We start from the raw sequence: 12,281 nt of genomic DNA on the forward strand, positions 1-12,281 counted from the left end.
TTGCCTACCCTGATGTACAGATGAAACTCGGAAAATTAGAATATCGTGCAAAAGTCTATTAATTTCAGTAATGCAAATTAAAAGGTGAAACTGATATATGAGACAGACGCATTACATGCAAAGCGAGATAAGTCAAGCCTTAATTTGTTATAATTGTGATGATCATGGCGTACAGCTCATGAAAACCCCAAATCCACAATCTCAGAAAATTAGAATATTACATGGAACCAAGAAGACAAGGATTGAAGAATAGAACAATATCGGACCTCTGAAAAGTATAAGCATGCATATGTATTCAGTACTTGGTTTGGGCCCCTTTTGCAGCAATTACTGCCTCAATGCGGCGTGGCATGGATGCTATCAGCCTGTGGCACTGATGAGGTATTATGGAAGACCAGGATGCTTCATTAGCGGCCTTCAGCTCTTCTGCATTGTTTGGTCTCATGTCTCTCATCCTTCTCTTGGCAATGCCCCATAGATTCTCTATGGGGTCAGGTCAGGCGAGTTTGCTGGCCAATCAAGCACAGTACACTGTATACTTTTCAGAGGTCCGATATTGTTCTATTCTTCAATCCTTGTCTTCTTGGTTCCATGTAATATTCTAATTTTCTGAGATTGTGGATTTGGGGTTTTCATGAGCTGTACGCCATGATCATCACAATTATAACAAATTAAGGCTTGACTTATCTCGCTTTGCATGTAATGCGTCTGTCTCATATATCAGTTTCACCTTTTAATTTGCATTACTGAAATTAATGGACTTTTGCACGATATTCTAATTTTCCGAGTTTCACCTGTATATGCATTTTATGGTATTAAGACCATGATTACTCTCTCTCTCTCTCTCTCTCTCTCTCTCTCTCTCTCTCTCTCTGCTACAAGTGCCCAGTTTTTATTTATCTTCTCTTTATTTCTTTTTAGGACCGCCGAATAGAAGAGTTAACAGTTTTGCTAACCCAGTACCGAAGGGTAAAGGAGATCATGATAGCAGTCCAAGGTATTATTAGTGCATACTGCATTAGATGTAAGGTCTTCTAAAAATTCATGATGTATTTAATGCATAGTTTTATTAACTAATCAACCATAAGGTGGAGCAGAGAAAGCAACTCACTGAAGACTATTTATTTGAAGAATTGCCAGCTTCTGTTGTTAATACTGAAAAATACAATAAGAAAAAGTAAACAGAAATGCACTTAAGACAATAAAAAACCTGTTTGACAATCAAGAATATGTCCATGACGGCCACATGACCTTCATGGACATATTCCGGTACGCAAAAAAGGGACTTTTTCAGGGAGGGGAGAAAAGCAAAAGCTTCTTTCCCCTTACCCCACCACTGCAACACAAGCTTTGTTCACTGTTAGTTAAGTCACTCAAGCTCCACCCTCCTAAAGCTGTGCAGTATTGTCAGCCACTAATAGTTAAAAGTACATTCTTAATAAATGAAATTCAATAATCACCAACACCATAAGCACCAGGGCAGCATTAGTCTGGAACTCTTCAGAAGCACTGGTGCTGTACTGGTACTTCTCCCATAGCACCAGTGCTACATTAGTCTGGTTGAGAGCCAGTCTAGAGTTGAAAAATTCATTAAATATTTAAGGCAAATATGTTATTTATAGTGTGTCTTTCATAAACTTAGCAAGTGGAAGCCAATTTCTTAAAAACAATTTTTTTAAAGTTCTTTGCATTCTCTAAGTATGACCAAAGTTTGTTTGTTTGTTTGTATGTATGTGGAGAGAGAGATACCAGATTTTGCTGTAGCAGAGTGACTTGTATACAATGGTCTTCATGACTTCTATGGGCCTGAAAGGGCCCTGATCTTTGTGTACACACTGTGTTTATATGGTATAGTTGCTTTTGTGTTCCATTGCTATGTGGTGGCAAGACCAATGTGAGCTGCAGTGCAGTGATGGTTCCTGTGCTGTGGCGAAACTGCAGTAGATTCTCAGGACTAATGCAAGGATGCCAGTGCTGGTTCAAGGATGCCATGAGCTGTGACTGCAGCCTAGTCTCCTTAAGAATCGGGCTGTAAGTGTACGAGGCATATATAAAATCTCCATGTGATTGAAATCCATCACTGAGGACATTACTTTCAACCATTGTTCTTCTTCGCCTAACAGTTCCCTTCCTTCTCCTGCTCCTCCAGGCTCCTGGAGATGCTAAATGGCTGTCTGTTTTTATTACTGTATTTTTAATACATGGCTCACAGCAATATTTGTAATTATGGCTTTTAGTGTAGCTAATAGGCTGAAAGACTGCACATTAAGTTTGAGCAAATATTTGGGTACTTACTCAAGAATGTTGGAGTTTATTCTAATACACTCATATATCCTTATTATATATGTAGGGAAGTGAAGAGCAAATGTTGTAATATGCAAAACTGAGAATGCTTCACTCTGCAATTTGAATAGGGTCAGCTTATCTGTGTGGTTTACAGAGAATGGATAGAGAGAGCATTTGAGAGTGCTTTGTCAGAATGATGCACAAGAATGGGGCTATGCCTCCCCTTGTTCTTAACTTGCTGCAGCTAACTGTGACTATCCGTGTGTGTAACTTTGTGCCACAGAATCGTGGTGGTGGGAACAAAAATAAATGCAGATTGTTGCAATGTTAAGAATTTCTAGAAGCAAGTTTGATGCACACAGCTGACAATGGAGCTGGGCTGCCAGTTGCATGTGTGTTACTTGTGTCTGATTGTTGAACTGAATTTTTTTTTTAACTGGTTTCTCCAAATTTCCTACAGAAGAAGTGGCTAGAAAAATGCAACATCTGAATCACTGTCATCCTTCAGCAGCAAAAGACTTTGCATATGCATTCCAAATTCAGCCCACCATGATGGTCACCTGAAACTCTTTGGACACTAGTTACTTGTGGAATATACTTTTTAAAAATAGATTTATATTCCACCCTTTCACAACATATGTGGACAAGGCAGCCATTGGCAGTAAAATAAACCAATAAAACACATCAAAGAATTATGAATGTGGTTGCCTTGAGAGAAATATAGAATATTTGTATGTCTGAGTATTGGTAACTCATCCTTACTCTTCTGAAGCTATTCTAAAAGTAGGAAAGTTGCCCTATATTCTAGTTCTCACTACAATGTTGTGTAACCTCTTGAGCATTAAGCTCCCATTATGCCTTTCTTGGCATCTTTGTGACAAGCTTTGCCAGCACTTGTAGCACAATGTACACCTCTTTTCAAAACAATCCTATGGGTCAGTAGTTTTCCATGAGGCATTCCTAGGTGGATCAGGTTTCTCTCTGGAAAATGCATAGCAAGGCATGTCCATCTTGATTTTTCTAAGCTGGTAATACTGCAACTCTCCATAGTATTCAGCAAAGTAGATAATGTCCCACTAAGCCAAATCCATATCAGAGGCTATTTCTCCTTATTTGGCCATATAACTTTCTATCATGTTAAAGAGGGAATAATAAATGTGTCCGTTATGAGTATTTTTTCCATAAATTTTGTCTACTGAGGCATCTTTGTGTGCCTGACTAGATGATCATATGAAATCTTATATTTCCTGTCTGTATTTAGAATAACTCAGCCAGGAAGCTAAGTGAACATTACACAAACCAAAGCAATTTAAAAGGGAGGGGAGGGTTCTACTTGTTAATTTGTACTGTATTCTGCTTCTCTTTACAGGCATTCAGAATAGTTCAGAAGCATGAAAACAATTTGACATGAACAGCATCAGTAAAACTGATGCAAAGCAGAGGAACTAACTAAAAAAAAAAGTCTTCACATGCTTCCTGAATATGTGACAAACAGGGCAGGGGTTCTGTAAAACTGGAGCCACTGCAGAAAAGACCCTGTTCTGAACCCCTGCAGATGACCCTATCCTAAGAGCCAGAGCTCACAATGTACTATGTAGGAAATGCCACTGACAACAGCATCCCTGTGGCAAGTTCTCCAACTCTGCACTGTAATGTATTGGTTTTTCACAAGCCCTGTTCAGCCATTAAAGGCGGGAGGGTTTACACGTACAGGAGTCTGCACATACATGTACTTGTTTTTGTAGTCCTATTAAAAACATGTACTTGGTTTTTGTAGTCCTACAAACACATCCATTTTCAACATACGTACACTCTGTGTACAGTGTACACACAGAGAGAGATGTGTTACACTAGCGTTCCCTGATCCCTGCCCTCTCTTCATGGTCTCTAGCCCCTCTTTCTACCTCACTTATGGATAAGTTGATATTCCTAACCTGGGGAGGTTAGATGACCAAGAGTCATTGTCTCTTTGGGCTGCTTTGGAAACTTTTGTTGAAAAGTGAATATAAATATTTGTAATAGTAGTAGTTCCTGTCTCTGGCTCTCTCTGAGCACTCACCGAGAGTAAAATGGTTTGTCTTAGGGCCTCCGCCTCTTCTCCTCAAGGGCTGATCTGTCCAGCTCCAGTCCTACCATGCCCCCACTTGACCGTATCGATGCAGTCATGCCTGGCAGGCCATAGCCCACTGGGTCCTCCACTCTCAAATTATGTTCAGTGTATGCACAGTAGTATACTTCCTAACTGCATTTGAGAGGTCCTCTACCAGATTCACTTTAAAAATGAGCTCACGTACAGTCATTCACACAGAACATGCATGTGTGTATAGCTACCTGTATACACATACAACACAGTGAGACGGTCCGCATGTGCAGGCAAAACCAAGCTATGGGAGCCTAATCCAGTTTTGCCTGTGTGTGAGAACCGCCGGGAGTCGCATGACTCACAGTGGCAAACCCACAAGGGAGCCCCAGCTGTTAGCCAGGGTTAAGGGCAGAAATGCGCCATTAGCCCAGGCTAACTGATAGTCTGTCAGTGCCACACGGCTCTGCGCAACACCCACATACCAGCAGCCTCCTGGCCTGTGTTGACAAACTCCCCATAATGCACTGCTCACTCGCGTGATTCATTATGAGAGTTCTGGGGGCCTCCCAGCCCCCAAACTCACCTGCTGCTGGCAGAAGCCAGCAGATGTCTGGGCAGGTGATCTGCCCACTCAGCAATAAGGAGAGGATAGTCTGTGAGAGAGGTGAGCTTTTCGAGGCTTCCTCCCTTTGCCCCTTCAAGCCCTTTTCACGGATCATAAGAAAGGGCTCAGTATCTGAATAGACATTGTGTCAGTGACTGTACATACATTCATTTTAAACATGAATCTGAGTACAGGACCCCTCAGATGCAGGGTTCAGATAGGAGTGTACTCTTGCATGTGTGTTGAACATAATCTCCGAATAATATATGTGTGTGTTGAATACGACACATGGCCACCATTATATTGTGAACCTCCACAACCCCATCCATAGCTGCTAGGTATGTGGGGCAATGTTTGGAGTCTCTCCATGTGTTGGTGGCAATCCTCATGGTAAGCAGACTGATGTTACAGCAGAGTGGTTTGAAGAAGTTGTTGCAAGGATGCCATTACAGCATGTGCTCTGGTTAGAAGTGTGGGAAGGCAGAGCAGGGCTTTCTCAGAAGATTGGAATAGCACTGTGGAACCTTTTATGTGGACCTAGTCAATTTCTCATTAAGTATATAAAAGTGCCCCAATAACCATTATTGCTTCCAAGCCAGCTTAGACCTCAGTTGGTTGCCTACTTAACAAAATTTACGAAGTTAAATTTTTAAGTAACTTAAGAAATATAAAAAATGAGACACAAACTAATACCAAAGTTATTGGTTAATAACAACTAGTGTAGCAGTTAAGGGCAGCAGTTACAACAACAGAACAATTTCTGATTCTTGTAGCCCTCACTCCCAGTATTAGTAAAAGTTAGCATCCCATGTGCAGATGCTCTAGGGACTCAAAAAAGGTTGAGGGCAGTTCTGGTGTGGGTTACTACATTGAGAGCGATCCTAGCTATGCAGGAAAACCAGGACTTGTTGAACCAAAACCCTCTTCTCGCCTTCCCAAATGATAGAGCCAGTGGCAGGACATGCCTGCTGCACTTGTGCTGCTTCCAAACATTGTAGACAAAGAGCAATTGACCGATGTACGTTGTTATCGTTCATCATGAGGGACTAAAGGTGGACAGTTGGATTCAAAGGATACATGTCCTTAGGCATGCTTCCGCTAATTACAGTATGCCTGCATCTTCTTCCAGAAGGATCCTTTAAACAATGAGGGGGATTGCCCATTTGCAGTTTAAAAGATTGCCCGGGTGGGGTGTGGAATCTGTCTCTGAAACCAATTCCCATCCCTTCAGCTATGCATCTTTTTCATTAGCCTCAACTTACTAAACAGATTTCAGTATTTATCATTGCAGTTTTTACCAAAGATGGAGTGTTGCTAAGATAATTAATTGGAGCCCCAGAAGCAATTTTAAATCAATTTTCTGATCATTTCATCAGGGGTGTAGCAAGGTTGGAGTGGGCCCAGAGACAAGATTTTAAAATGCCCCCCCTCACTAAAGTAAAAATCACACACACACACACACACACACACACACACACACATACAAATACATACATACATCTCCATATCCTATGTGCCACAATAGAACATCATCCTAAATTTATTTTTTTTACAGGTTTTTAAAATTGTGGACGATGCAAGTCATTTAATGGTACTAGAGAAAGACATGCTGTTCTGGTAGCTCCAGGTCTTAACACTCACATCAATTTTGGAGGATGATTACAACTGAAGGAAGCCCGGGTGGGTGCGCGGCTGGGGGAATCAGTCATGTGACTTGTCCTTGGGGGGGGGCAAAGGCAGTGGGCCCCCAGACAACTGCCTCCCCTTGCCCTATTATAGTTACGCCCCTGCATTTCATAACTATTAAGCCAACACTGTAACTCCTTGTTACCTCTTCTTAAATAACAATCTAGTGTGAAGGCCATATTAAATCACTGATCTTTTCCAGACTATACAAATGAAAAGCTGGAAGTGATTTTCCTGTTTTTAACCTATCCTGCATTTCTCTAAGCAGAACATGTAAAATTGATGGCATTCGGCAATATATTTTTCCTCCCGGTTCTATTTTCCAGTGACACAATGTTACTTCAAAAGACCACATTTACCATAGAATACCACAGTGACCCAGTTTGCTATAATTAACTACAGAACATTTGGCTAATGTGCATAAATGTTTTTATAGAACAATATGCAAAATAAGTTGACTACAGATCTCTTTCTCTACATATCCAACTTGGAGAATCTGATCAAAGCACTGAAGACGTTTAGCAAACAACTATTTTGGGCAGTTTGTCTGTTTGTGTCCATGATTCCCCATATCCCGTTTGCCATTTATTTCAATGGCTCGCCAACTGTGACATTTTCCAGGAATAGAACCCTCCTAGTTGGCGAGGGACAACTGTACATTTGTTGCAGATATTTTGTGCTTCAGTGATAAACGGAATCTTTCAGTGAGACACATCTATGAGTTTCTTTTTAGAAATAAGAACACAGACCACTTAAGCTGACAGTGCTCAGCTGAAAAATGATTGTATATCTCTTTCTTTAAATCTCAATCTTCCACATCCCTAAGTCTGGCCTTGGGAATGGAAGATCCAGGCAGTAATTCAGGGTGCCTGCCTGAAGGCAGCGCAGAGCTGAATTTGTGTCTTATCATACGCTGATAAACTGATTGTGTGAGGGAGAACATACTCGTTAGCAAGGGCAAAATTTATTCTAGAGCCAGCCCTTCTACAGTGTGATTTTATTTATTTTATAGTTAGTTAGTTCATTTATATATACCCCTGCTATATATTCCATTTATATACACCCCATTTATATATACCCCTGCTAACTTGGCAAAGAGGCACCTTTTAACATAGTGATTCTCTTTATTTAGCAGGGGGAAAGTAACTGGCTCTATCCACCCCCAGCACAGTACCTCCAGTGACTGTTGCTGGTGTCTGTTCTTTTTTTTCAATTTAAAAGCCATGTTTGTTCTCATATATTACTATACTATGGAAAACACCATCTTCTGGATTTCCAAAATGAGTAAATACTACTATGATGCCTTCTGATAATGTGTTTACTACTTGATTGTTAAATCTTTGGATTATTTATTTGTGTTCCTTAGGTGTCTTCAAAAATTTTCCTGTCTTGATCTTCCTGTAATATCCACATTTAATTCAATGCATTAATAGACAGGTTATTGGCTAACTAAATAGCCCTATTCATTTTTCTGCTGTGATTAAGAGTTGTTCATGCACGGTTTCATCAGATGGCAGAGACCTGTGGTTTCCCCATTTTCTGAGTATGCTCTTCAACTCTAAATATTATCCCTAAGGGTCATGGGAGGAAAACATAGTCATTTATGTGTTCAACAAGCTGTTTCCTGTCTTTAAGTTACCAAAGCCATATTTTGAAGCTGCACCATTATCAGTAATTAGTTCCATTCTAGTGAAATGAAAGCCATAATCTTAAATCTGAAATTTACTTTTTGGAATAGTAGGAGACTTTCAAAAGTTGGTTTTGTAATCAGCACACTGCATGCAAGTCTTATAATGGAATTCACTGTGGTCTGATTTGCTACTTGTATGCATGGCTGGTTTCAACTAGCTACAGTGTGTTGCTCCACATTGTAGGCTGTGTGAAGCCCCTGGAAAAGGAGAGCTTATGATGCTTTCTAAACCTTCTTGTCGTGCTTACTGTATGGTGCATGTAGTTGTATCACAAGAGACCATGAACATGGGTGGGTGGTTGTATGAACTGGACCTAAATGTGTTTACGGAACAGTGATTGATTGACATTGATTGATTGATTGATTTAAAAACCATAAACCTGAATTTAAATGCTTATGTAATTCATTCAGTCTACATGTCATTTTTTTCTGTCATGTTTGGAGATGCAGTTTATGCCTTTACAGATGAAAATTTAAAATGAGTTTTGACAAATTATGCTGGTGAGGATCACTGCAATGTATCAGGAATCACCTTGTTGTGTTGACTACTCTCTTTTCCCATATTACAAGGAGCCACAATTATGGCTGGTTTTCTGTATGAATTGGGACTAAATATGTTTATACAGTCCCATTTTTTTTAACCATACACAATTCTAAATTTCAATTCTTATAGGTACTTCAGAAAGAGTTTTGTCTGGTAGTAGTGAAGATGATTTTGAGACAACTTTGAGAAAATGGAATCCCATGAATAAGTTCCCAATAGAACTATGTAAACCAGAGGTTAGTTGGTTTATTGTTCCTTTTCTTCATCTCTAGTGGAGACTGGATTTTTCCATGTTAAGTAAACCCACACATATGCTTTTACACAGGTACCTCAAGGAGAATTGACCCCACCTATGTTGCTTCCACCACCTCAAAAAGCACTGGAAATCAGGTAAGAACAACCACAATTGTAAACCACAATTGGTCTAAATATTGTTTTTCGGTTGTATGCAAAAATTACTTTTGTGCTAACAGTATATGTTTAGATGGGATGAGACATATGGGATGTGTTCATTTGTACCTCAATTGAAAGACTGACTTTCAATATTTTTGTTTCCTGACTATTATGATTAAAGTGGAAGCTCTCCAATTCCTTCAAATAATCTATTGTCTACAAATGGGGGAAACCTCGAACTTCGAAACAGGTAAGTATGCTGTGAACTTTATTGGTAATTTCTTTCAAATTACCCAATTATTTTCAATAAACTAAGCTAAACCAATAAGCTAAGGCTGGAACACCAGCAATAGCCTCTTTTGGAAATATATACCACGGCCTCAGTTATCTATACTGTGGCAACATTCTGGCCAGATTACTGCATATGTCATATGTGGGGCTGCCATTGAAGACAGCATGAAAACTACAGTTAGTACAAAATATGGCAGCCAGACTACTAATTGGGACCAAGGGATGAGTTGTATTTTTCCATTCTTTAAACAGCTGTGTTGGCTCTGACTCTTTTGAAACTCGATTCACAGTGCTGATGTTAACCTTTAAAGCCCTAAATGGTTTGCAACCTTGATAGCTTAAGGACTGCTTCCTCCCACATGGACCAGCCAAGTTTTTAAGATTTCCTCTGAGGCTTTCTTTGGTTCTCCCGGCCTTTAGAGGACAGACAGGCAGTGACCCATGCTAGGGCATGTTTATGAGAGAGAAAGCTACCCTTATACAGAAAGCTACCCTTATACCCTTATGATGTTTTGCCTTATACAGATTGCATTTTAGCCGCCATTGGCAAACAAATAGCTGAAGTCTTGGGAACTGTTAATGCTTTGAGGTGGTAAGAAAAAGATCCATTGCATAGGGAACCACCATGCTTTTGCCTCTCAGGCCAGATTTATATATGGTGCAGGCCCCTTACCTTTGTAAACATTTCATATGCACCCTGTCACACTTAAAAGCTCTTATTGGTGTATAGTGCTGGCATATCAGTGGTGCTCCCACCCAGGCCACTGATCACCAGCATGTTAATACCACAGATGAATGGACCTATGCAGCCTCTTAATACTCTAGATGAGTAGACCTACAGCAAGTGCCTTTAAACATTACAGGATGTGCGTGGAATGCTTACACATGTAAGGGCTTAACATGTGTCCCACATGACCTGCATCAAGTACAAATCAAGTTTTAGGACTGTGGGTTCTATGATAGTGAGCAAAGATTTCTGAAATAATTTAGTACCTCAAAAATCCTATAAAGTATGTGGAATGTTGTTAAGTGTGGTTTGTTTGTGTTTTTTGAAGGGTTGTTTTGTTTGATTCTATATTAATTGCTGCCTTATCCTTTGAAGGGTGTGTCAGAAAAAAATTTCAAGTAGTCTAGAAGATTTGCAAAGTGAATCCCTGGAAAAGGTTGGCTCAAACATCTTAGATTTTTCATAATAAATGTGTGTTGTGAGTGTCTGTCTATACAAACCCCGCATATCATGCAGTCATACAGCTGAGCAACTCTCGAGTTTGTTCTTTTCCATAGTTTGAGATCCAAGGCCTAAAAACTGAGAGGTCTAAGATAAGTCAGAACTTGAGTCTATGCTATTAGCAAACTGTACACATTAATTCACTGTGGAGGTGATATATCAAAGTAATACTATTCAGAGGATAGGTGGTTCACCACAGAACTTCTTCCAGTGTTCATCCAGCATGTTTTCCATGAGCTTTTGATTTTATGCTTGCAATGTATTTTGTGGTGGTGCTATATATGGCTAATGAATGGACTAACTTCTCTAGTTACAGAATCGAAAGGTTTATTTTCTCCTTTCCCCATACATTCAGTTTGTTCTTATGAGGTATATAACTTGATAAGGAAGTTGTTTTGTTACATCAAAGCAGCAAAGTTTGTACTTTGAGCCAAGCATTGAGAATAATTTCAAGCTAAGCATTGCTGAATGTATGTGTCCAAGACCTGTTCAGCAAAGAAAGTGAATATCTTCCAAGCGTCGAGCATGTGAATTTGAAGGATGGGTGGGGTTTGGATGGAAGCTAAAATGTGTTGCTTGTTAGAGAGCTTGAAGGAGAGATTTCTTTATCTACCCCAGCTGCAGTGGAAGTGCACAGGTAAGGGAGCAATGCTAATTAATATTACCTGGAGACATGGAGTTAAAGTTCTACGTAAAGTAGTTTATTTAGAAAATCCAACAGGGAGATAGCTTAAGGCCTACATGCCTTGATGCTAGCTACGTACAGGAAGAGGGGGAGAAGAAGGAAGTCTTTCTCTCAAGGAGGCTTTTCAGACAGCAGGCTTTACCACAAGGCTTTACTGTGAGTTCGGGGCATAACAGATACAGTACACAAAAAGAGAAATTTTTACCCTGGACATAAATCGGGCTAGGTTCCAATGCAGAGGGAAGAACTTGAATCATGTGTGAAATGTTCTCTGAAATATCACACGGACTTTGGGGTAAATCTTGCCGATATGTGAATTCTCACCCACCCTCCCAAAGTAAAGTCGCGGTAAAGCCGCAGTCTGAGAAAGCTCCAGGTGAGAATGAAACTTGAGACTATCAGTCTAACAAAGGGGAAGTAGAGTAGAGAAAGCTTAGTCGGGGTCGGGTGGGGGGTACTTTTGCTCCCTATCTCTACCCGTACTAGTGCCCCTAGTGGTCAATAGGGTTGCTGGTGCTAAGTCGCCATCAGAAGCTGTATCTCCAACAGTGCTCACATACATTTTGTCTTAGCCTTAATGACAGCCTTGGCACTCTTGGATCATAATTGATGATGCATAGGTGTTTATCAGCATTGTTTTGGAATGCATCCCTTTTTACAGGAAGCACAGTCAGTACTCTATAGCAGTAGTTTTCAAGCTGGAGCTCCTCTGGAAGCTTTTTGGAGGCTCTTCAATGAAAAGATCAGTGATCCCCTGAAAACGTGCCCACTGTAACTGGTCTTTCCTGGCA

At 40.2% G+C, this 12,281-nt stretch overlaps 1 protein-coding gene across 16 annotated transcripts in view; it reads left to right on the forward strand.

Moving 5' to 3' along the window:
• PPFIBP2 (PPFIA binding protein 2) overlaps nucleotides 1-12,281 on the forward strand; it is a 168,552-nt gene that overhangs the window by 131,311 nt on the left and 24,960 nt on the right. For all 16 annotated transcript variants that reach the window (XR_008308610.1, XM_053256170.1, XM_053256150.1 and 13 more), the window contains 5 exons: nucleotides 922-997; nucleotides 9,023-9,129; nucleotides 9,219-9,283; nucleotides 9,468-9,536; nucleotides 10,680-10,740. Coding sequence is in view for 15 of the 16 variants with exons in the window: in XM_053256170.1 (XP_053112145.1) it covers nucleotides 922-997; nucleotides 9,023-9,129; nucleotides 9,219-9,283; nucleotides 9,468-9,536; nucleotides 10,680-10,740 (378 nt within the window). In the remaining variant the exon portion in view is untranslated. The remainder of the gene's footprint in view (nucleotides 1-921; nucleotides 998-9,022; nucleotides 9,130-9,218; nucleotides 9,284-9,467; nucleotides 9,537-10,679; nucleotides 10,741-12,281) is intronic.

The sequence above is a fragment of the Hemicordylus capensis genome, chromosome 1 (genome assembly GCF_027244095.1).
Source record: "Hemicordylus capensis ecotype Gifberg chromosome 1, rHemCap1.1.pri, whole genome shotgun sequence".
NCBI classification, from domain to species: Eukaryota; Metazoa; Chordata; class Lepidosauria; order Squamata; family Cordylidae; genus Hemicordylus; species Hemicordylus capensis.